The sequence below is a fragment of the Episyrphus balteatus genome, chromosome 3, assembly GCF_945859705.1.
Source record: "Episyrphus balteatus chromosome 3, idEpiBalt1.1, whole genome shotgun sequence".
Classification (NCBI taxonomy): domain Eukaryota; kingdom Metazoa; phylum Arthropoda; class Insecta; order Diptera; family Syrphidae; genus Episyrphus; species Episyrphus balteatus.
This window is the reverse complement of record NC_079136.1, coordinates 26302843-26329718: the sequence shown is the minus strand read 5'-3', so window position 1 is coordinate 26329718 and position 26876 is coordinate 26302843. Positions and strand designations below refer to the sequence as shown.

At 29.2% G+C, this 26876-nt stretch overlaps 2 protein-coding genes across 5 annotated transcripts in view; one reads left to right on the top strand and one right to left on the bottom strand.

Moving 5' to 3' along the window:
* LOC129916163 (guanylate cyclase soluble subunit beta-1) overlaps positions 1 to 26876 on the top strand; it is a 156219-nt gene that overhangs the window by 95709 nt on the left and 33634 nt on the right. The window contains exons 11-16 of one of the 2 annotated variants that reach the window (XM_055995971.1): positions 5056 to 5226; positions 5348 to 5419; positions 5508 to 5673; positions 8618 to 8755; positions 11618 to 11775; positions 11970 to 12823. In XM_055995971.1, coding sequence (XP_055851946.1) covers positions 5056 to 5226; positions 5348 to 5419; positions 5508 to 5673; positions 8618 to 8755; positions 11618 to 11775; positions 11970 to 12000 — 736 coding nt within the window. In that variant the 3' untranslated portion in view covers positions 12001 to 12823. Of the gene's footprint in view, positions 1 to 5055; positions 5227 to 5347; positions 5420 to 5507; positions 5674 to 8617; positions 8756 to 11617; positions 11776 to 11969; positions 12824 to 26876 lie in introns of those variants that run through there. The other variant, XM_055995969.1, reaches the window with a different exon arrangement.
* Positions 11789 to 26876, bottom strand: part of LOC129916165 (uncharacterized) — a 38979-nt gene continuing 23891 nt past the window's right edge. For all 3 annotated transcript variants that reach the window (XM_055995973.1, XM_055995974.1, XM_055995975.1), the window contains 3 exons: positions 18549 to 18705; positions 17912 to 18030; positions 11789 to 12033 (listed from right to left, as the gene is read on the bottom strand). In XM_055995973.1, the coding sequence (XP_055851948.1) occupies positions 11925 to 12033; positions 17912 to 18030; positions 18549 to 18705 (385 nt within the window). In that variant the 3' untranslated portion in view covers positions 11789 to 11924. The remainder of the gene's footprint in view (positions 12034 to 17911; positions 18031 to 18548; positions 18706 to 26876) is intronic.

Below are 26876 nucleotides of genomic sequence, written 5' to 3'. Positions count from 1 at the left end.
CCATTCTTTCAAAAGCCGTTAATTCAATTAACTTAATTTTAATTTTACATATATGACTAAGCTTCTAGCTTTTAAAAAATGTATATTTGAATATTGTAGGTGTTGCCGTTGTGTTCAAATATTTTTTTTTGTGTTTGAAGTCAATTAATAAGAAAATTGCATCTATCGCTTGAACTATGGAAGATTGTCCCTCACTCCCATATATTTTTTTTCCTTGAATTTCCTAGACAATCTTTAAGCATCAATTAATTTATGAAATTTAAGAAAAATTTTTGAAAAAAATTTGTTTTTGTTCACAAAAATTTTCAATTAAATTTGAAAAATCAAAACGGCAACACCGGCAATTTTTAATCTATAGACTTTAAAGTATTTTTAATTACCAACGTTTGAAAAAAAAGATCATCAAAATCTAAGCTGTTCGGCCGGGTTCCCTATAATATTGCCAATTTTTGAGCTTTAGTTACTCCACTAATACTACTGGAATCAGTAAAGTAGAAGAATAAGCACTATATTTAATTGGACTTGTTAAATTATTGATTTAATATAGCTTTTTATGGCCTTTAGTCCAAACAAAAATTTTGGCGTTTCGTCCCGGTGGAGCATTAAGTTTTCGTTAAGAAATCTATGTAAGTTGAACTGAATAAAAACAAAATTTGCGTATTGACAAGGTGTCTCACGATAAGTCAACTGATGAGTCCAAGTGAGCTCCACCGGGACGAAACGCCAAAATTTTTGTTTGGACTAAAGGCCATAAAAAGCTATATTAAATCGAAACATTAGGGTGTTAATTGAAGAAACAAAATTGGGAAAGTTTTCTAGATTTTGAAGGAATTTTTACTTGATAATTGTTTTAGGCCCAATTTATTCACTCTCCATTATTTTTAAAGGCTCCATTAAAAATTATAAAACTGTCAAATCGCATACAAATTTTAAAATTTCCCTTTTTTAATGGCGACTTTAAATTTAATGGAGTGTGAATAAATTGGACCTTAATAATTTAAATATCGTCGGTTCAAAGGAAAAACTCACTATAACTGCTATATTGAAATCGTATGTAGTAAGTAAGTTTTTCTTTGGACCGACAACGACGCACATAGGGGTATTTAGTCAATTTAGGCGGACAAAACACGACATTTTAAACTGATCCAAAAGTAAAAATTCAACTTCTTACTAAAATTAGATAACTTACTTAGCATTGTCTTATAGTTTTAAAATTGATTACCACTCCAGGTGACTAACAGCAGCACTCTAGAGTTCAGGATTTTAAACCCAAAAATAAAATAAAATTTTATTATAATTTAGCGACAGTGCTTAATTAAGTACTTTTTTTTTAAGTGGCTACAGAAAAAAGTTTTTATGCCATATTGATAAAGAGATACGAAGCTGTCTACTAGATGCTGTAGCTAAGTGTTATATTACTTAAAAAAAAAAAATAGTGATATGTTGAATCTTAATATAAATTAAACGTAAAAATATTGTCTTTCTGTGTTTTGGTAAGGAGAAAAGTTATGCTATTTCACATTATTGCGTGATAAAATTTAATGTTTTCTAAAGGTTAAACTCGTATCAAATTGAATCTGTACAAATAAATTGCAACTTAGTGCAACTTCGACACATTTGCCCCTTTTAAACGTTTTAGGTTTTAAAATGCTTACTTTGTTTAATGCATTCATATTTTAGGTTTTTTTTTAAAGATTCAACTTTTTGAATTACAAAACCTGATCCCTTATAATTTTTCCTAAATTTTAAGACCTTTATGTTGGCGAAACAATTAGTAAAACTCCATTTATAGGCGTTGAACAAACCATTTGGGTCCATGCTTGAGACTTTTTGTTTGATCAAAAATAGGTTTTGGAAGAAAAATGTTTTCATTGAAACTAACAGTTAAAATACTTAATTCCAGTATTAATTACCTTGTCGTATTAATTACCTTAATGTTGTCCGCGTAAAAGTGGCAAATATCCCTATGTGCGACGATTCGTTTTAAAAGTTATTTTGTGTCAAATTTAAATCACTACAAAAACAGTACTGTTAAAAAAGAGCCTAGTTAAGGCATGTTTTCGAATTTGTGATTGTTCTCTTGACAATTTTTCTTTAAAATATGTACCAATTTTTGAAGTTATTTGAAAAATTGCCAACAATCAAAATTTTAGTGATACAAATTTGAAACCAAATGTTAACTTGGTACACTTTTGCATCTCAGTACTTTTTGGGCCAGCACAATTTCAACATAGGAGAACTTGGCTCCTTTTTAAAACAGTAATATTTTTGTTGTGATTTCACTACTTTTTGCAAAGTACCTGTTCTATTGCTGTAGATCTAAAATCTCTTAATATTCGATGAAAATTCAGCTATAATGGCTACGCCCCTGGGCTAAAATTGTCTGATTTAAAATATTTACATTTTTATAAACTACCAGCTCTACCATTCTACCAAATTTCAAGATTCTACGATAATTAGAAATGCATTAAAATAATTGATAAGAACTAGCGAAAATGGGCGTTTACCACGCCCCTTGAATTGAAAATCTCAAATTTTCGATTTTTTCCTTTGTATAAACCACAAGACCTATCACCGTGTAAAATTACAAGTTTCTACGATAGCGGGAAGATCTTCTTAATTTTGATGATCTGTCAGTGAGTCAGTTACGGTTTTCACGTAAGTAGTTTAAATTTTGTAAGGAGTTTGGTTTTGACCAGCTCAACAAAAAAGCGAGTTTAAGATTTCTGACATATTTGGTGTGGAAGTTAGAATGGGGTCGAAAATAGCTTGAGTTGTTTCCCGTAAATAAGGGTGTAGTATGCCAAAGTTGCTAGAGAACTTGGCTGAGCACTTCCGTTCCCCTTGATATATTAGATATTAAACCGCATTTTTCACAAATCAGTACAACAATTTGAATTCAAAATACCTACCTAAAGTATTTGGGTCTTTGTTTAAAAATTACAATATTCCTTATTGGTAAAAATTCAAGCCATTTTTAAAAAAATAAAAATAAACCCAATTTTGCTAAATGAAGTTATAAAAAGTAGTTAACAGCTTAAAATGAGAAAATTACCACTTAATTTTTCTTGATTTAAAATTACCTAGAAATCCAGGGTTTTCTTCTGAAAGGTTGACTGTGAAACCACCTGTCCCATGCTGACTTAGTTTTTATAATATTTCCGTAGAAAAAGTTATAAAAGATTTCAAAACTTATCTTCAGGGCTATAATGTTTAATGTTTATAACCGTCAACATCACTAACACAACAAAATTGACATGTTGATTTTTAAAGAATGTATTTAAGAGAGCAGAGAAAACAGCTTACAAATAAAATAAAATTTCAAAATTCAAATTGAACCGTTCACTGTGGTGTATGTGGAACATTTTTTTAACATTCAAATTATGTCGAATGAATTAAGTTTTCATTATTTAAAAATTGCGTAATTATGCTGATGGTTAACTTTTCATTTGTAGTCTCAAAAGTTGGTCTGATTGTTTTGAATCAAAATCCTATTGATGATATGAGTAACATTCTTACATTTAAATCTAAAGGAAATTAATAGATAACAGTTTTAAAGTAATTTTTGCACTTTACAACCTTTCAAAACCTATACAAAGTCAATTTCAAAAATTAAAAAAAGTCCAATTTGTCCAATTTGAAACGCAGTCTAGGAACTTTTCTCGTTTTAGTTACAATTTTGATAATTTTCTTATCAATTTTCATTAAAAAAGTTTCTTTTTTTGAAGTTCTTGTAGGTATCCCAAAAACGTGAAATGGTCAAAAATCAGAAGATTTACAAGTTGTTTGTGAAACCTGATTAAAATTTTTTTTTACAAGTTATAGATTCTGGCCAATTGAAACAACATATTTCTTTTCTAACGTATATTTTGCACAAATCTATTTAATCCAAAAAAAAGTGGCAAGAAGTTCTTGATTAGATTTCGGCTTTTTGATATTTACCTTCCACCTAGAGACTATAAATTATATACATTTGCATTCAATACCAAAATGCTTACATACATTTTTGCAGACACATTTTAAACATTCTTTCCATTAACACCATCATTTTCAAATAAAAACCCCACAAACTCAAAAACCAACTTCAAATACCCCCCCATAGATTTTATAGTGAATGGCAAATAAAAAAACTCATTGCGATTTAATTGACTTAAGTGCTTTTACGGTTTGAATAGCAAACAAAGTTTACTATTTTATTAGAACCTTTGTTTTTAAATAATGATTTACTGCCTCTGTTCTTTGTATATACGAGAATTTTATTGAAACAAAATTCCAAAGGTCATTCAAAAGCCAACAGAAAAAATATTTTGCATAGCTATTTAGAGTTTTCATAATGAAAAGACAAAAATAATTCATCCTGAATGGAAAACGAAATAAAAACAATTTAGCAAAGAACTCGATAACAATAGATGCCACATCGAGTTGGAAATGTGATTTATATAAAACTTTGTTTTTTTTTTTCACAAAAACAAACAAAAAAAAGAAACGAAAATGAAAACAAAATATCCCTCGATGACTCTCACTCTCATAACAGCATTAAGCATAGAAGGAACATAAAACACGCCTAACAGCTCAGCTCCAGAGTGAGAGAATACAAATTGTTATGTCCATACCCAATCTAGGGTTGCCAAATGTTGGCAATTTATCATCAATATGGATATTCGGTTTGCGACTCCACCTCTGCTGAAAACTGTTACATTAGCACATTTTCCTTCTTATCCTCTTTTCGGTGCTGCTAGAATGAACCCACTTATGGCATTCACAGAGCGTAAATTGGCAACCCTGACTTTCTAGGGTGTTCTCCCTTTATTTTTTTTTTTTGTTGCTGAATTTGAATGCGGACAGTGTAACGCTAAATATCCTTTTTGTATCCAGCACTTTGTTCCTGAACATGGTTTTATGAAATTCATTGGAATGTGTTTTTTTTTCAAATCCTTTTTTTTGTTCATAGCCATTACCGTATCCTGTTGGCAAAATAATCTTGATCCTTTCCGATTTGTTCCACTAGCTGAATTTTCATTTTTTTTTTTCGTTTTTGTTTGTTTTTTCTTTCAGAAAGGGTCTATACATATCAGACGTTCCATTACACGATGCTACAAGGGACTTGGTCCTTTTATCCGAAAAATTCGAGGCCGAATACAAACTGACAAGGAATTTAGAAATGCTAACGGATAAATTGCAACAAACCTACAGGGAACTAGAAAGTGAAAAGCAAAAAACAGACAGGTGTGTGTTTTGTTTTGTTTTTTTTTTTCAAATTTTTCCTCTTTGGAGAAGTTATAACGAAATAAAATTTTGAAAAAAAGTGTTAATCAAAGGATTTTTTCTTTTGCTGCATTCGCTTTAGGCTTTTATATTCTGTATTACCAAAGTCAGTTGCAAACGAATTACGACATCAAAGACCAGTTGCACCGAAAAGGTGAGTTTTTACCAGCGCGAATCAAAAGAAAAGTTTGTTGTTTTTAATGGATGCATTTTTTTTTTAATTTGATTTTTTTATTCATCAGATACGACTCGGTTACGTTGATGTTTTCAGGAATTGTAGGATTCGGACAATATTGCGCTGCAAATACAGATCCTGAAGGTGCTATGAAAATAGTGAATATGTTAAATGAGCTTTATACGCTATTCGATGCCTTAACTGATTCTAAAAGGAATCCAAATATTTACAAGGTAATTGGTGGTATTTGAATTTTTTGAATATTTAAATGTTTCAGAATTTGGGTATTTTTTATGGGTAAATATTCGAAACTGAACTAAAATTTATCTCAGTATGAAATGTAGTAATAAGATTTGATATTTCCGAGTATTGTTTTTGAAGCGTCATTATATCGAATAAAATTTTAAAATTCCGCTTCTTCTCAGAGAGCTGATAAGATATCGTGGTCACAACGCCAAAACCACATATATGCAAAATTGTAGTTTTGAGAAAAACGGCTTCAAAGTTTTGGAAATGCATGCAATCTTATGGGAGCTCGTGCTACGGAAATTGATATTTTAGGCTTTTAGGCAACAGATGGATGATTAGGGTCGAAGCAGTATATAGAGGGACCAATAACAAGTTAAATGACGCATTAAAGTGAAAATGTCAAAAAATGCAGATTCGCGGTTTTGGCTTTGTGCCGACGATATTAAGGTCTAAGAGTGTCCGGAAGCCCGAGCACAAAATTTGTTTTGAAAATTACAAAAAATATTTAAGGCCCAATTTATTCACACTCCATTAAATTTAAACCCGCCATTAAAAAAGGGAAATTTTAAAAATTTTATGCGATTACTGTTTTTTAATGGAGCCTTTAAATATAATGGAGAGTGAATAAATTGGGCCTAAGTGATTTTGATTTTCTAGTTTTTATGAAAATAGATTTTTTAATACAATTAATGTAGGTAATACAATTAACCCTCTGTAGGCACACCTAATTTTTGTGACGTGATAGGCACACGGGTGCGAATTTGGCTTCTACTTTTTCATGTCACTGGAACTTTTTTATGTCTCATATTTTATAGAGAGTATATGGCATTGATGTAGAATTTTCCGAGGAATTCGAATATTGTATTCAAAATTCCAAAAAAATATATTGTCACCATTATAAAGAGACTTTTTTGCACCCACTTTTTTGAAAAATTGTAATTTTTTAATTTTTGTCTTGCCAAATTCGCACCCCTGTGCCGACAGAGGGTTAAATAAAATTAATATGCCAATAAAAATAAAAATCAATCGGAACATAAAAAATAGTAATAGTAAAAAAAATGAATTTTTGAAATTTTTTTTTCTTAATTTATAAAAATTTTTTGGTGTTTTTGCGTGCATCCTTACACATTTCCACAGCTTAAACGGGTGGACGGATTTTCTTCAAATTTGGTATTTTTTTACTTTGTCCCACAATGCCGCAATACTGTCTGTCTGTCTGTCCGTCTGTAAGTACCTCGAGCTACAGTCTAAACTGCTGAAGTGATTTTCTTCAAACTTTGGTAGTTAACAGTTTTGGGTGATTCCCTAGAGAAAAAAAAATAAATTTCTTTCTTAGGACCAAAACTATGGACACCTGTCATATAAATAACGAAAATATAAAAGTTATTTCTTTCTCAAAACGGGTTTTAAGAATTGTGATAAATTTGTTTTGTGTGGTATTGCACATAAGATCGAATTCTTGTAATAAAAAAATATTTTTATGTACCGTTTCTTGTATTTATGAATTTCTCGCTAACGATCAAAATTTTTATATTCAAAAACTAAGATTTTGGGTTTTTAAAAAAATATTTCAATTTTTTTTTTTTTGAAAAATCAATTTTTTGAAAACGCGTCTATGAATCTCATCGAAATTTGTTTTTCATCTTTAATATTTTCTTAAAAATGGCATACCAAATTAATTTTTTGAAAAGTTTTAGAAAATTTTTATATAACATATATAAAAAATAATTTTTTTCAACAACGCCTCTAAAGATTTTGGATTTTTTTTTTCAAAAAAGTTACTTTTTATACAAGAAATCAAATGTCATACTTGATTTTGTGTAAAAGATCACTTAAAACGGTGTTAAGTTAATTATAAAAACAGAATTAATTTTTTTTCTAAAAATATGTACTTATGAAACTCCTTAAAAATATCAAATTTTACCCCAGTCGTAGTTAAAACTTTAACAGATATTTCAATTTAAATTCATATTTCAAATAAGCACCTAACATTTGTCTTTTAAAAATGTTTTTTTTTTAGCTAAAACCTTAAGGAAAATATGGACAAAATTTAACAATTTTTGATTTTCAGTTTACAAAACCTTGATTTTACCAAAGAAACCAAATTGAAGCCAAATGAAAATTTTGGTTTAATTTGTAACACTCATTCAAATATATACTGATTTATGTCATTTTTATCCGTCATAAAAAAAAAACAAATCCAATTTTGAAAAAATCAATTCTTAAAAGTATATATGTATATGTATACTTCAATTTAATTTCAATAATTCTTTCTTGACGGGTTAAAAAATTCAGTTTATTTTTGAAAAAATCGTAGTGTAATATGTAGCTTGTAGCTGTATCATTATTTTTATTAAATTAACTTCAATCTCCAAACACCTTTCTAAAATAAGTTTGTGTTAGAAAGTTCCAAATGAAAATTTAACTATTTTCCGACGGATTAAGTACTTATCTAAAATTAAAATCAGCACTTTTTGTTTTCATTCATTGTATTTGTATTATCTAAATGAAACAGCGTGGTTATTTTGATTTACTCGATTTAAATACAAAATATTACCTATCATTCTAAAAAAAATGTAATCGACGTTTACCTGTCTACCCGACTCAATTTGGGAAACATTTAAAAATAGACACTCAGGTCATCAAAATACTCTTGACAATCACATTGATTTTATCTATTTGTTATCTAAAATATTCAAGTTAAATGAAAAACGGGCTCCAAAAATGTCCTTTAACAAAAGTGACAACTCAATGATAACCAAAAACACAATTCAAACTCAAATGAAATTTCAACATTTTATCAAATAGAAATTCTCATTGAAAAAGACAAAAACAATTCCCAAACACAAAATATAAATGGCTTCTATTCATGATAAAAGAGTACTTCTTACATATATATTTTCCGTTTGCCTTTCAATTTAATTTTAGGTTGAAACAGTTGGTGATAAATATATGGCTGTGTCGGGTCTGCCAGACCCTTGTGAGGACCATGCAAAGTGTATAGCACGTCTGGCACTGGACATGATGGACATGGCTAAAAATGTAAACATGGGACCAAATCCAATGGTAAGTACTTGTTCATAGTTATAATCAAATTATTCCCTCAATACCAGAACACAACCCAAAAAAAAAAGGATGAACTTTTCTCTCAACAATGGCAACTTTGTATTGTAAATTATCATCACTGGAACTGATGTCCTTTTTTTTTTATTTGGTTGGACATGTAGAAGAGGTTTTTGAAGAGCTATAGTCATGTAATATACAAATGTGAGTTATAACAATTCAAGCAACAGGATTCTGACAAAAGGAACTCGAGAGTCCACATATTATTCGAGTATATAAGCTCTGTTGTATGAGTTTTCAATTGTCAAATTGAATGAGTATGTTGCAATATATCTCGAAAAAAGGATGAATATGATGTCCTTTTTTGAAGAAATGAAATACAATTGAGTGTGTAGCAGGACAATATACTTCCTACCGCATTGTTGGAGTTTGTAAAATTTATTGTTTTTTGTGAAATAGTAATGTGCAAATTTAAACTGTGATCGATATTTGTAGAATTTTTCGATATCGATATCAATATTGATTCGAATATTTTTCCATCGAAAAGTGTTCCCAAAAATCATTAAGGTGAATAAAACTACTGAAGTTTTAAATGTAAATATGTTTAAACTGTTATCGATATCGATATCAATATTATTTCGATATTTTTTCATCGAAAAGTGATTCCAAAAACCATTAAGGTGTTTGAATAAAAGAACCTACTAAAGTTTAAAATGAAAATATCGATGATAGGTATCGATTCTTTTAAAAATGATATCGATGCTTTAAATTCATTATATCGATACATTTTACCCAAACCTAATGTAAAAACGAATGGCAGAAGACATGACCGAACATCATTTTGAACAAAATCTCCTTCAAACTGAGGACACTCGGCATTGGTTAAAATATAGGTATCCTTTTTGGTTCACAATCGAACAAATTGGAAAAGTTTGTCATTAACTTTTTTGCTACTATAAGCAAATTTATTTAATTTATTTTTTTTTTGTAACTTTTTTGCTTTTTTGTTACATTTATTTGATGATTTTCAATTTTTCACAACCCAGTGGACAATTTAATTTGAAACTTTTGCCATGCAAATGATAGGATTGTCGTCTACTTGTATGGTAGATGTATGTGTGTGTTTGTGCAACGGCATCTGTATAAGGAGGATAAAGAATCCCAGTGTTATGGATATTATTCATGACAATTGAATGACAATGCAATGCAATTGGCATAAGAATAAAAAAAAAAAAACTAAAGTTTTGACAATGACTAGATTTTTGAATGATGCTTTGTTCGTGTTCGTGTTTATAATGGGTTTGTTTTTTATTTTTGTAAATAAAATATGAATGAATACAAATATGATATTATTGGGAAAAAAGGGTTTTTGAAACTTTAGCATAACAAAAAATAATTGTGATATAGCTTTGTTAGTTTTGAGTGTTTTTTTTTTATGTTGTTGCAAATGATTCAATTATTTTGTTTGTATTGTAGTTTGTTATAAATTTATCAATTTCTCTTTATTAAGGTATTTATTTTTTAAAGGAGTAATTTCATTTTAAAATAATAACAGATTAACAAAAATACAGATTTTTAGATTTTTATTTTTAGTGCTGTAGTTTCTAGACCGTGAGTGATATCAAAAAATTTTAAATGACAACTTTTTTTTTGTTTCTTTCAAAAAAATTACACTGCCGCTGAAAAATTGATCTTTTCAAATTTTATTTCTTTCCCCCGCTTATTTATAATTTATCACACTTTAATTTTTTTACGGTCAAAACAGTTAAAGGATAATAAATTGTATATTAATGCCTATTGAAAACAATAATAAAATTTGAAAAAATCAAAAAACTTTAAAAGATGTTTTTCTTAAGTTATTGTTAAAATTTTTTTCTTTTAGGAAAAAAATTATAAATATTTTACACTTTTTGACAAAAACAATAGATTTTGAAAAATAAATTTTCAAACAAAAAAATTCGGAATTTTTTATTTTTTTATTTATTAACTATACTAATTAACCAGTCCGGGTTATTGGGAGGTAACACTTCACAAAATGATTTACAAATGATAACCCTTCTGATTATTTACACGACAAGGGAATAATTTACTTTTTTTAATACCAAATAAATAAAAAAAAGTTACACATACGCCACAGTGACCCAATATGAGCTATTTGTTCTATGGAAGCTATCATAACAATTTAAATGTCACAAAAAATCTTATGTGTTAGTTTATGCAAAGGAAAAGGAAAATTATAAAAGTATTTATGTGTTCAACTTAAATATTTACGTAAGTTGCATTTCAGGCAAATAAAAGCAGTTGTTGACCATTCATTTCAATCAAGTTTTTTTAGTTTTCATTTTTTTGGTTTTCTTTATTTGAAGTTATACTAATGGGTAGTGCTATGAAGTTACAGTTTTAAGTAGGTACTTACATTTATGTATATCGCAAGTCTCAAATAAGTTTTGTCGTTTTTAAATATGGGCAAATAAAAAATCACAAAACAAAAGGCGGAAGTTCTGTAAAATAAAATTTATAAAATACTTCGTTACGGGCATTTTCTTAAAATTTTTATTTTAGTTAGTTCCGTTTATGATATGATTTTTTTACAATCTTTAGGTAATTTAAAATTTCAACCAAGAAAATGCTGCATTAACATTTTCAAAACCGAAAAATTTTTAACCAACCCTTTTTATTGCAAATTATGTATAATCTGTTTCGGAAATAATATTCCTAAAACCAAAAATTTTAAATAAAATAACTGACAAAATTCAAGTTCATTTGAAATATAAAAACGTCAACTAGTTTTTGTTTTTAGAAAAATTAACCAAAATATTGGGTTTTAACATATTTCTCAATATTTTTGTTTCCTTATAATTTCAGCAAATAACAATCGGAATTCACTCAGGTGAAGTTGTAACAGGAGTAATAGGCAATCGTGTACCACGATATTGCTTATTTGGCAACACTGTCAACTTAACAAGTCGAACAGAAACAACAGGTATTGCTGGTAAAATCAATGTCAGTGAAGAAACATACAAGTAAGTTTTACTTTCGTCTTTCTTTTAATTAGCATACAAATACATTTATTGTAATATCGAATTTATCCAATTTTATAATATTTTCACAAATTTGTTTACTAATTTAAACTTAATTAAACTGTTATACAACTCCACATCCTTCCTTCTTACTATTCCTCCATTAAATCAATATAACGTTGCATTTTTCTTGGTAGACGAAGAGTATCAATGCCATCGGGTAACTGATTAGTTGCTCGTAGTAGATCACGGATGCGAACTCTGAAATGAGATAAAAACAAGAACAACAACAAAATTAAAATTAAAACGAAAAAACATAAAAATAACTACAAGGCAGGGTGAAACAGAGACAGAGAAAGAAAAAAAAAAAACATCTAATTAAAACTAATAATTCATTTTCCACAGGAGAAAGTAAAACTTTTCTCCCAAGGGCGCTTGTGATAAATAATGAAAAATCTTTTTTTTTTTCCTTTAACTTATTTCCTACATTTTTTTTTTGCTGCTGTTCGAGTATAACGTTAACTTTGTTAAAGTCTCTTTGCCTTGACATTAGTTTCCCAAGGTTACCCTCTATAGTATCGGTAGTATAGTGACGAGATGGGAAGGAGTCTATATATCCCTCGCATGAACACCCCCAACCTCAAATATACAACAATATTGAATCTAGATCAATTATACTATACACACCAGCTGACTATTAATCAAAATGCGAAGCAAGCAATTTGTCAAATGTCATCCGGATTGTGATCAACAGGATTTCCTTTCTTTTCCCTATTTCTATAGAAAACCACCCTGACTTGGCGCATTAAATTAAATTTATGCATATGCAATGGAAAATTATGTTTTTATGTGATTATAAATGAGGTGAATTGTGAGAGTAATGGTGGGGATAATTGATTGATGGAAAATTCTTTGATTCACATAAATGGATATCTGATGGAAAGTTCTATGTTGTTCTATTCCTTTGAACTTTATAATGACTTAATTGAGTTTTGAAGAAGAAAAAAATAAAACAAATAAGAATCCTTATTATTCATCAGTCTTTACGCATTTCAACAGAGAGAGAGAGAAAGTTTTTTTTTTCTATATAAAAGAAACTAATTAAAATCAATTGAATCAAAGGAAACGAGTAGTCCTTTTGTCCTTTGTTGGATGTTAATTTGAATTGAAAATCATTACTCTCATTCATTTGGTGGAAAGTTTTTGTGAATATTAAATTATTTATTATTACTTTTGCAAAAAGTACTCGTAACTAATTATAGAAAATGAAAATTATTTGAAAAACGAATCAAAGGAAATACCAATACAAAACTTAATTAGATTCTTGTGCTATTTTTTTCTAAGTTGTTATTTTTTATTTAATAAGGAAAGGCAATTCAATCAGCCTTCGACTTTATATGAATGGTCACCATAGTTTTTTTGGTAGGAAGGTGTTTTGGAGTTTAAAATTATTTTATTAAAAGTTCATTTTTTAACATTCTGTCAAATTAGTAGTAAGAAGTCGATTCATTAAGTAAAAATGGAAATTGTATTTAAAAAAAAAACTATCTTTTTCTGACCTTTCTTCATTGGCTAACATTGTCAAAGCCAATAAATGCACTGTAGAGCTTACCTATTAGCACATATCATTGCTTTGAATAATTAAGTAATTTTTAGGCAAATTTCAAAATAAATCTTGGTGGGTCCTATTTTTTGACTGTTCAACAAATCTAATCATTCATCTTTTTAAGACTTCAATCTTCCCATATGGCCTATTCCCTCCAAGAAATTATGTTCTATTTTTTTATTTTTTAACTGATGGACAGTAGCTAATCTTTTTCAAATCTGAAATTGTATTCACAATTCTCCACTAAGACTTTCTTCATCAAAGCAAAAAAATATGCCTATAACTCATTAGGACCGTTAACTGTAAGAAAGTTGAAGAATTTCGTATAAGCATGGCTAATCCTCAAAATCAGTCATTAACCCTCTGTAGGCACACCTCTTTTTTATGACGTGGTAGGCACACGGGTGCGAATTTGGTTTATACTTTTTCATGTTGCTAGAACTTTTTTCGGTCACAATATTTTATAGAGAATCAAGTATAAAATTGATGTAGAATATTCCGAGGAAAAATATTTTCACCCTTATAAAGAGACTTTTTTGTGACCACTTTTTTGAAAAATCGTAATTTTTTTATTTTTGTCCTGCCAAATTCGCACCCGTGTGCCGACAGAGGGTTAATAATAAAAAAAATTGCTATCACCAACGTTTTCAATTATGATTTCGCTGACAAACACAAAAACAAAAATGATTTCCAAGCTTCTCATAAATTGATATAATCCTGATTAGCACTCGTAAATTTGTTTTATAACCCAACATTTCTATTTCAGTTTTGCTGCTCGTAAAACATTTTATTTGCAGGGTATAGTTTTACTTATACAGGGTGTCCCAAAAGTAATGGATCAAACGAAGTATGCTCATAGGGGATCTTAAGGACTCTCAGAATTTGGTAACTTGTTCATCCCAAATCCTTACGGTTTTCGATTTAATGCAATTCTTGTGAAATTTCGAAAAATCCCTATTTTGCAACAGTATTTTGCTTCCTGTGCCCATTATTGATTTTTGTTTTTTACAATTCTTTTACTAAAACATTGCCAAATAATTAGGAACAATTAATTAATCAAAACATTTTTTATTTCATACGCCATTTCGCTGCAAATTAACTAACAGATTCAAGTTTTATAATAAATTTATTTCTAACTTTTATTTGAGAGCAACACCGCAAAAAAAATGTGTGCGGTGTGAGAATGGTTTATTATTTTAAAAAGTTGCCCTGTTATTTTAGTTTTCAAAAATGTATAAAAGTTTCCAAAGTTGCAGTTAGATCGCAAAATATTACAATTTGAATTCAACAAAACAGGGTTTTTCAGAACAAAAACCAACAAAAAATAAACACATTTTCTCGAACTGTTATTTGTTTATTTTTCTTTGAACAAAAGCCTCTATTTTTGTTTGTATTTTTGCTCTGAAAAACAATGTTTTGTTGAATTCAAATTGTAATATTTTGCGATCTAACTGCAACTTTAGAAACTTTTATACATTTTTGAAAACTTAAATAACAGGGCAACTTTTTAAAATAATAAACCATTCTCACACCGCACAAATTTTTTTTGCGGTGTTGCTCTCAAATAAAAGTTAGAAATAAATTTATTATAAAACTTGAATCTGTTAGTTAATTTGCAGCGAAATGGCGTATGAAATAAAAAATGTTTTGATTAATTAATTGTTCCTAATTATTTGGCAATGTTTTAGTAAAAGAATTGTAAAAAACAAAAATCAATAATGGGCACAGGAAGCAAAATACTGTTGCAAAATAGGGATTTTTCGAAATTTCACAAGAATTGCATTAAATCGAAAACCGTAAGGATTTGGGATGAACAAGTTACCAAATTCTGAGAGCCCTTAAGATCCCCTATGAGCATACTTCGTTTGATCCATTACTTTTGGGACACCCTGTATATACGCACACTGTCCTGTCCAGCACATAGCTAAATTCAAAGGTGTTGATTATTTTAATCGCTAGGGTCCTGTTTGTGTTTATGGTTGTTTTTTTTTTGTTGTCAAAGCGAAAATAAAATGATTTCTTAAATTCGTTATCAAAAAAACAGAACTTTTTGAATTTTAGGATAAAGATAAAGAAAATGGGGATTAAAACGCATATTGAAATATGAAAACAGTTTTCATAGATTCCGGCAATTAAAAGGCCGAATGCATCATTTCAAAGATGGTGTTGAAAACGGACTTAAATTTTAATTTTCTAATGACCAAAGAGACTTCTCAAAATGAAATGCAAAAAGAAAACAGAAATCACTTGGCTTGCATCGAAAGCTTACTTGAGAAAATCAGTTTTCTAATGCATTTTTTTCGATTGTTTTTATGGTTATCCTGCTACTCGAAGCAAATTTTTATAAATACCAGAAATGTGAATATATATTTTGTATTTTTTTTTTTTAACCTATGTATGTAATTTTAAGAAGCTGTTTACAAATTAAAATGCCTCAAAAGAAGATTTTTGAAATTAACGTAAAATTTTGTGTATTTTATTTGAACATATTTAAATTTGTTTAGGTGAAGTTATCTTTGCATCAAAAATCTCCATTATGAATTTTAAAATTCCTGGAAAATTGATACAATACCTAAAGTTCCTAATCCAAATAATTGGTATTTTTAGAAGAACCTTTTGATATTATGCTTTGTTCCTTTTGATATGAAAGATTTACATTATCTTGTTCTTAGAACTATTTGAGGCTAGCTGAAACCTTTAACAAAGGTTTGGTAGCACCATAATTTCCTAGAATATCTATTGTGGCGAACCACTCATCAAATGTGAATCCTGACAAACAATTTTGGTTCTATAAAGCTTTACAGATGCAATTGTTGCTTCTGTAAAGCATTATAGCTAAGCAAAATTGTTCGTAGGTATATTTAATAGTTTCGCCATCTGAGATAGAATTTAATAAAATAAAATGCACGACTGGGTCGCACGTACTTGCTCTAGCAGTTCAAAGCACTTTTATGTTATCTTACTTGTAGATTTTAGGAGCTTGCTCTATATAAATTTAAAAAAAAATTGATATTGGAAAAGAGCCGACATTTAAGGCAAAATTAAAAATGCAGTTTTATTGTAATCGATTTAAAAATTACGTTTGCAAAGTTTAATCAAAATCGTTAGAGCCGTTTTCGAGTTATTTAGTATAACATACAAAATTTGTATGGGAGGTACACTTTCTAAGCGAGATATAAAAAACAAAAAAAAAAAACCAAGTTTCAGAATTCCATAAAAATCGTCTGTACCAAATTTTGAAGAAAATCCGTCTACCCGTTTAGGTTGTGGAAATGTGTACAGATGGACGCACAAAATTACAGACGCACGGAAGGAATTGCGAGACCCACTTTTTCGGAGTTCTCCATAATCGTAATGTAGGCTTTGATTATAATCTCAATTTTTTTCTACCAATACTTGCCCGAATTACGGCATACGTTTGTTAACGAATGGTTGCTATGTGTCCCTATCGTTTTCTAATAATTAAATAGAGACAGAAATAGTCAAAACGTTAACGTATGATCGTAATCGTGTGTCGTAATTCGACCCCTGATTCAGAGCTATCTGGTAGATGTAGATTATTTTCCTTAATTTTTCTAGATTATGCAGATTAAAGCATGAAAAAAAAAATGAAAAAAATGTTTAACTACAAAATGAATCATTTCAACAAGGTCAAAAATTATGGAAATCGATAGAAAACTCAGAAATTTCAAATTTTAAAGTAAATGGAAGCATTCTTCGCAGTAAAATTGATAAATACACAGAATATAACTCTGGCAGACAAAGAAAATTTTAAGATATTTTCTCTTAATTAATTTTTTTTTAGGTACTATCGTAATGTAAACTTGGATTTCTATCTTAAGTTGATTTTTATCTCAAGTTGATTTCTATATCAAGTTTTACGAGCACATACATAAGTTACAAAATCGTTAGTAAAAAACTCATTTCACATTGAACAAAAATCAATTTATTAAAAAAAAAAAAACATAAAAAATCAGAATCAAAAAAACTTTAAAATTACACAAAATTCCTGAAAATTTTTTTTGTAATGAAACAAGTTTTCAAGTTTGGATCTATAAATTATTCTTTCGAATTTGTCAGCTTTATCAAAATACTCTATAGTTATTACCCCGACTGATGACAAAAGCGATAAAAAAAATGTTCAATAAAAAAACAAAAAACACAAACCAATAAACGAAAAACTTTCTCCAAAATGGTTGAACTTTTTTTTTTAAGGACCAAAATGGGGATGCTAAAGTATGCATTCCAGTTTCAGTTCTAGTTCATTAAGTAATCGACATGAAGAAGAAAAAGTTCTTTATCATCAGGAATTTAATTAAAGTTGATTTCGAAAAAGTTTATCCTCACTTTCAGACCAGAGTTAAAATTACTCTCCAACCAAATTTGTAAAAAAAAAAAAAATGAAAAACTGACTCACGTTAAATTAACCAATAGTAAGCACATTTTTTGACTTTTAATCTTGAAATCGGATAAAGTGGGTTTGACTATACATGGTTTTTTTTTTTTTTTTTTGAATTTTGAACAAGTACTTACCGACATAAATGTTTCAGTGGCATAATTCCGAAAACCTGCTCCTTTGGAATAATTTTGTCCAAAAGCAATGCTCCGTATTTCACAAGGAATCTCTCCTTTTGCAAGAAGAACATGCCCTCCTGTTGGATATTCAACAAGAAGAAAAAATCCATCAAAACACAACTTTTACTCATTAAATTAATTAAATTAAAAAAAAAGGAAATATGAATTCCAAAGGATCCTTATAGAAGCGAAACACATAAATCCAGGATATTTATACATATGTACAGCAGTACAGAGAGTATGTATACATATATCAAGCATGAAGGATTCTTAATGTCCTTTGGCGTCAATTACGGAATGTTCAATTTGTCATACACTACTCTTGTCGTTCCAAGTTCCTACAACAACAACAACAACAACGTGTTTGTTTGACAAAAATATTTTCCTCTTCATATCTCGCCTTGGCCTGTCAATATTGGCACCGCATTTGTGACTCGTTGCCATGCTTTGAGGCGGTCGTCGGTCGTTGGTTGGTGATGGCTGCATGTGTCCTTTTGTATGTATGTATGTTTTGCTTAAGGACATAAATAATCTGCTGTTGCGGCAGGCGCCCACGTTCTACAAATTGCACATCATTAAGTCAAACTTAACTAACCTCACAAGGCATCTCAATGAGGGTTAAATTCCGTAGGAGGATGTTCAAACAGGATACGTCCTGGTAGATGTAGTGGCGGTCACGTTCTATCAGTTTGTCCATGAGTGCATGTACAGCTGAGGAGCCACCGTCTGGTGGATTTGGTTCTGCTCCGTACCTGTTGATGGTATTAAATGTTGTTTATTTTCTCAAAATACAGTTATGTTTTCGGTAGCTCTTAAATTGAGCTTCTGTATATTCAAAAATATGTATTTTCCAACTTTGTTCTGGGAAGTTGGGTAACTTCGCTAAGAAAGGAGCAATAGAATTTTGTAACCATGACAATAGAAGGGTTTACCATAGATTTAGTTCAAGGCAATGTTAACTTCCGGTACCCACGTAAATATAAATAATTATGGAAGTGTGTAATGTTGTTTGCAATCGACTGAATTCAAAGTGTAATCGAGTATATTGGAGGATTTTGGAAATTTTGTGTAGGATTCTGTTTTGTGTGTTGAGATTTTCAAATGTCACTTGGCAAGAATTCAAAAGAAAAAAATATATTTCTTTACCCCAATGAAACTAGAAAAGTTTTGGTAAAAGTTTTTCTGTCAACTGATGGCAACGGCTTATTTCTACAAAATTGTTTGTCATTGCAAAACAAGTTTGCAATTTTCTGGAAATATTTTCAATTCAAAGTTGTCATAGATATGATTGAATAAGATGATCAAAAAATGTGAATATTGGAAGCTCTTCGAAATTTGGCAACGTGATTGAGGCTTTAAAAAAATTATTCGGAATTGTTGACAAAGGGAACAAATTTTCAGCAGAAATTTTAATAATTTGATTTTTTCTTCGATGGAAATTTGAACGTGGTATGAGGAATGGATTGAACAAATTTCCCGAGTGAAATATTTCCGGAAAAACAAATTAGTTTTGCAAATGAATGAATATTCAGACATATTTACGATTTCCTTTACTTGGTACTTTCAAATAAAAGTTATTTACTGTTACTTTTTTAAATATTTTTTTAAAATTTTTTTTTATTTTAATTCACCAATAGATTTTTCATTCTCCTTAAAAAATAAATTGCACGACTGGGGTCGCACGTACTTGCTCTTATGCTTAAAGTAACTATAATGTTAAAGCTTTTTATTCAAGAAATTTAAAATTGGATATTCTAAATAAATTTCATAAGTAGTATAAAAAAATTAAATCTGTTTTTATAATTAATTAAACTCCGTTATAAATTATCTTAAAAAAAAAAAAATATGCCATTTTATTTCTTGTATAAAAAGGTATTTTTAGAAAAAAATTTTCGAAAATTGTAGGAGCCGTTTTTTAAAAAAATAATTTTGTATGTATAAAAATTTTTTAACATTTTTCAAAAAAAAAGTTGGTATGCCATTTTGAAGAAATAATTAATTTACACATAAAAACTAAATTCCAAAATTTTTCATTGATCCGGTTTACCAAAAAATTGATTTTTCAAAAAAAAATTTTGAAATATTTTTTAAAAAACCAAAAATGCGTTTTTTGAAAATTTTCTAAAATTTTAATATTATCTTTACTTACACACTTTTGTATAAAAATTTTCATTTAAATCGGGTTAATGTTGTACGAGATATTCAGAAACGAAAAAAACCGTTCTATGACAGGTAGGTACCGTTAATAACGGTACAAAAAATATTTTTTTTATTTAAAAAGTTGGTTCTTATGTGTAGTACTACACACAAAAATTTTAATCAAAATCGTTAGAGCCGTTTTTGAAAAAAATTAACTTTTCTATTTCCGTTATATGGCAGGTACCGTTAGTTTTGGTCATAAAAAAAAAATTTCAATTTCCCCTCTAGGGAATCACCAAAAACTGCTAAGTACCAAGTTTGAAGAAAATCACTTCACTCGTTTAGGCTGCAGCTCCAGATAGAGACAGACACACAGACAGACAGACAGACAGACAGACAGACAGACAGACAGACAGACAGACAGACAGACAGACAGACAGACAGACAGACAGAATTGCCGGACCCACTTTTTTGGCATTCTCCATCATCGTAATGTCATGTAAAATAGTTATCTCGAGTTCGATTTTTTTTACGAATCCTAAACTTGCCCTATAGTACCTATATCGCAAGTAAAAACTTACAAAATTAACTAAACAAAAAATAGAAAAATGAAGAGACTTACATATTAACTCACCCTCAGCATAGTGTTTTTAAGTGTTCAATCAATCAAAATACATAGGTACATATGTAGGTATAAATTTTTCAAGAGACAAATGTGCCCATGATTATGAAAGTGGACTAAGTCATTTTTATCAGTGGAATCTTTACTGCTCAAAACGAAAACAAAGAATTGTTTTTTTCAGCTATAGCCCAGGGAAATTAGTAAATTAAATGGCATTTTTCGCGGGACAAAATTTTTTTCATGGAATGTGTTCGGAGGGTTGCCCTTATCATAAAAATCAATTTGTTGGGACGATTGGAGGTTGGGAACAGCCGCCATCTTGGAAAAGAGATTGGTATCGTTTTTATTGAATAGCTCCATTGTTATTCATTTTAACAAAAAAAGACAAAGGTAAGACTTATTAACAATAAAATTATCTAAAAAATGATATACATAAAAATTCCGTGAGTTGATTAAATAAAATTTTATAGTTGGTTAAAGTGCGGGTTTGTGTCGCAAGGTTGGGGCAAAATGACATTTTTTCATATATTTGACGAACTTTTGATTTGTCTAAGTAATTCTTCGAGAATGAATTATAGTACTTATAATTATCTATAAAATGAGCCAACAATCGTTATTGTAACCATCATATTGTAGAAGTAATCTAACTTCGAAGTTCTCTATGTACTAGTCAAAAGTGAGAAAAAAGCAAGTTTTTTGCTATTAGGCCTAGCAAGAGTAAAGTAGAGGTATAACCAAAATATAACTACGTAGTTTTGTACCCATGCTCGTCTTAATATCGAATTCAAAGGTCTGACAACTCTAATTTTGTGCTTTATACGGTTTTCGGGGGGTTAAATAACGTAAGTTTTCCAGTTAATGTGAATGAGTTAAATTTACATTTATTCAAATTAAAAATATAAAATCTGATGCTCTGTCATTTTTCCTAAATTTGGACATCTCAATTTTGGCGATGCGGCTAGTAGAACTCAAGATAAATGGTTTATTACAAATAAGATATTTCTAAATAGAAAAATAGTATATAAAATTACAAAACCGTACAAATTTTGCTTAATGTATTTTATTTTGGTTTTCTTTACATATTTGACTTTTTAAATATAATGGGCATTGATATTTTACATTTTCCTTAATTAAGGTGCTTTTGTTCATGTAGGATTTACTAAAAAGTGAAGGATTTCGAAATGTCTGCTTTTTTTTGTCAATCAGTATTTTTTAAAATGAGTAAATATGAATGTAAAAGAACATATTTGGTGTCAATCGATAGGTCATATTATGAAGAATAAGTCCTCCAAATTTTAGCTCAATGCGACAAATAGTTTTTATTTTATACAAGTTCAAATGAATCTAAAAGGGTGATTTTTTAGAAACTGCTCTTATTTTTCAAAAATCATTTTTACAAAAATGGTACCTGATAGAATTTTTCTGAAACCAGATTTAGATTCAGGAAAGTCTAATCTTTCATAATATCAAAAAATTATTTGAAGGAGAAAAAAAAAGTTAAATTTTGCAGACCAGTGTATTTAAAGTTAAAACTTTGTTCATTAACATTATTTGCTTTTCAAGACTGCTGCATCGACGCGAGGTTTGGATTCGATAAAATAAATTAAAATAGAGCAAAGAACGACTCTTAACGATTTTGATAAAAAAAAATTGAGTACTGTTGCACAAAAGGCCCTGCTTAAAAAAAATGTATAGGTATACATACATATTTTGTTCATATATTTAGAACCGTTATTGACGGCAACTGCTAGGCAACCATTTTATTGATTTCAAAATTTCTCGTACAAGAAAATTTTTATAGTAATGTTTTAGTATCTTGAATATATTAAAAATCTGAAAAAATTACATAAACATTATTTTTGGACACTCGATGTCAATACAAAATAAAAACATTTTTTTTACAGGAAAAACAAACTCAACTTAACTTAAGCTCAAAAAAAATATATGTATGTATCATTTTGTTCTTTGTTATAAAAATTAATTTAATAAGTTTTTTTTTAAATAATTTTCTTGCACATCATACTACTACAACAACTGTTCGCAAAATATGGGAAATTATTTAAACTTAAACTACTTTGACTTCAGTGGCGTATTGAGGGGGGGGGGGGGGCTCAGGGGGCTCAAAAACTAGACGTGATAGGAATGAATCTGTAAACAGTTTTGAATTCAGCACATGAAAAAGTTCGAACGAAAAAGTGTTTTTTTCTTTTTAAGGATTACTAAACACCTTGCTGTTTGTGTAAAATGTTTGGGATACAAGCAGAGTTGGGAAATAATGATTTCTTTATTATCTGTAATTAATTACAGATTTCATTTCAATTACATGTAATTAGTAATTGAACTTTTTTCAATTACAATTACAGGTAATTGTAATTGAAAAAAAAACATACTTCCATTACTTGTAATTGTAATCGAAAAAGTTCAATTACTATACAGATGTAATTGAAAAAAGTAATGGATTCGAAAGTAATTGAAATGAAAAACAGTTTTAATTACATTTTTCTGCAATTGATTACTTAAATTGTAATTCATTACATGTTTCTATTAATTACATTGGCCAAAAATTTAAATTTTTTTTTAATTTTGCTCATAGATTTATATAAAATTTTATGAATTTGGGTTCACAATTCCCAAAATTCGTATTGGTTTTCTTCCAGCAGTTGAAATACTTAATTTTTCACATTTGGGGACATGTTCATTCGTGTTTTTTAAGTTTCTTGTTTTTTTAGGCGTTTATACAAATTTTCCAGAAAAATGTATATCAAACCTAAAGTATTTGGGCTCAGTAAGCTTAAAATTAGCATTGGTTTCATTTCTAAGAGCTCTAATTTTGGAGATATATTTTGATTTTTCACATTTTGAGGGAGTTTTTATATTTTTGCTTTTTTTCACATACGTTTTTAAGTTGTACTGCAAAAATTTCTATCAAATGTAATGTATTTCGGTTTAGTTACTAAAATTGGAAAAAAAATTGTCAATTTGTATGCATTTTTATTTTTGAATACCTAATAATAAAAAAAAAACTTCATTTAGTTTGAAATGATTGACAACGGTCTGGAATATTTTTGTATGTTGGGTTGTGTTATATTATTTTTATTAAATAAATAAAACGCACACCATTGCAAAAACTACGTAATTTATTTTCAACTTAAACAAAAAATAAAACACTGTTTCCTCAACAAAGAACAAACACAATTCAACAAAACATGCTCTGAACATTGATGTCAAGGTAAATTTTGGTTCGGAATAAAAAAGATACAAATAACAAAAAAGTTACAGTTACTTTCAAAAATTGTATTTAATACTCTAGTTTTGCCTCCTCTAGCGCAAACGCCAAAATGCTCTTTTTTGAACTGGATATGTAGTAATATGCTTAAGAATGTGCTCTTTTCGCTTCTGTTGTCTGATTTTTCTTATCGTGTACCGTTACTGAGATGATAAATTTTCATTTAGTCATATATTCACAAAATAAGCATCACATTAGTATTGATTTGTCGTAAAAAATGAGTTTTCTTACGACAAACTCATTTTGAATGAAAACCAAGATAATTTGAAAACCAAAACAAATAAGAGAGTTTTGACAATAAAAATAATAATAAGATATACATATGTATCTCACAAAAAATTCTATAATAAATTGGAAAAACTTCTTCGCTGTGTTTTTTTAGTAACGAAAACCATAAAATGCGCTTTTCCAGAATTCCAAAATTGACCACTAAGCAAAAACAATTCTCGGGCGACGCGCGACGATCAGTGGCGTAGATAGCTTTTTGCTAAGGGGGGGGATAGATCTAGTTCGCAAATTTTTTTTTAAGTTTTAATAATGCTTCTTTGTATTGTTTTTATTCTCTTTAATTTGGAGAAAGTTCTTTCGGTAGTTGACGTAGAAACCAGCAGTGTAGCTAATATCTTTAATAAAATATAAATACCAGGACAACTTTTTTCGGTGCAGCTTTCGAGCGCTTTCAATGAGTTCATAGAGGAGGTATTTTTCCTTCTGATCAAATATCTTTTCTGAGTTTTTAATTCTTCACACAGAGAAAAATATGACCAGGACCACCTAAATACCAACAGATTTCCTTATTGAACTGTTTTATGAAGAAACCTTATTAATATCAACAATTAATAAGGTTTTCCCATAGAGATTTCTTATTATTTTCATGTACAAAATCTTTCAAAATTTTTTGTAAAAATTTCATATTTTTTCCAACTTGGCACTAGAACAAAAATTGTGACCAATATTTCTATAGTAAGTTGGAATAGGTGATCTCGTACATGATCGTATTTTTTTAATAAAAAATGGTTTTTCTAATAGTACTGAACAGCTGGTGCCTTTTCAATACCTACAAAAAGAATTATCAAAATTGGTTCACTCGGTCCAAAGTTATGAGGTGGCAAACACAAAAAAAAGTACAGACGAATTGAATAACTCCTCCTTTTTGGAAGTCGGTAAAACAATTACGAAATCCCTATTGTTTAAATAATATTTCCTTCTTGGATGAAAACTATAAGGAAATCTTATTGTTTTTGTTTTATTTTATGTGGTCTAGTTTTTGGTAAAACTCAACAGTTTCATTAAATTTTTTAGCTGCTTTGTCTATTTCAGACGAAGAATCCTTAGAAAGAACCGGAAACCCTTCTAGTGTGTTTTCATGGTTTGTACATTTTTCTCCAAGGCCCATTACATAGAAATCGAGAAAAAGATTGAAAACAGTAACACGAAAATATTCTTTACTGTACTTTGAACCGAAGGGTTCGAACGATTCTTTTGTCGCTTCACTATTCTCTTATGTTTAACGCCTATGTCAAGGATTTCAGCTAATTTTTCCCATATACAAAAAACTTTCGAAAATGAGTCGTCTTCTGCCCGTTTAATTTTTAGTTGATCCCTTAAATCTTTAGCGAGCTCCATTGCTTGGACACAAGTCTAAATTCACTCTTTGAAACACCGACTTAATGGCAACGAAAGTTGGTAAACCATATTTATAACCTTTAAGCTAATGAAGAACTCGAAATCCATAGGGGTTTTTTCAAAGTGCGCTTCTTCAACTTATTTATTCATGACTGTTTATACTGCACAATTATCGATCCCAATGGGGGGGGGATATATCCCCCTGATCCCCCCCCCTATTTACGCCACTGGCGACGATATGACAATTTGGAGTCGTCATTTCATACCAGTATTAAGTTTTGAAGGTCTTGTAAAATATTCTTCGAATCTTCTTTCAGTGCAATTTTGTATTGATCTTCAGCACTTACCAGGGGCGTGTTTTAGAGCTTACTACCTCAATTACATTTACTACATCGCAGCAACCTCAAAAATCATTAGTTGAGTCCGGTCGGGAAATATTTGTAATTGTATAAATAGTGCAACTGTGCGAAAAATTGCTTCGAAAAGTCCAACAGGCCGCCGCAATTAATGTTTAAAGTCATTGATGTAGCTGATGTAAACAATGAAGTAAGCTCTGAAATAGGCCCCAAGTAGTAAGTAATAACCTCTTGAAGATATTTTGAAGTTACTCTAACACTATTCATGGAATCTTATGACAAAATTTACAAGTTATTTCGTAAAATGTAATTGAAAAAAACATAACATTAATTACATTTTCGTGTAGTGATTACTTAAAAAAGTAATCATTACTGTTTTTTTGATAATTACTTTTGTTTTTAATTACATAAAAGTAATTGAATTACAAGTAATCGACAATTTTCAATTACATGTAATGGGTAATTGAAAACTTTCAATTACCCATTACATGTAATTGAAAAAAATGTTGCACATTTCCATTACATGTAATTGTAATTAAAAATTTTTCGAATCATTACTTCCCAACTCTGGATACAAGAACTTGTAAAAATAGCTACTTTGAATGTGAAAGGAGACAGTAGTACGAAGTTGTCGGGAGCCGTAAAATGCTACTATACGACTTTCAGTACCGCAGCATAGCGCTTTTCTCTCGATCAAAGATGAATACAAAAAGAGACAAATTTGTAGTACATTTACCTTATCAAAAATTTTTGAAAAAAATTTTTTTTTCTCATTTCTTTTCTTACTGGAGAGATATCCATCCCAAAATATCCTTTTGGTCCGACTTTAACAATGTGAGTTCTGGGTTTTCTCTTGACTAAAAAAACCGGTCCATGGATACTCTTTTGATTTTA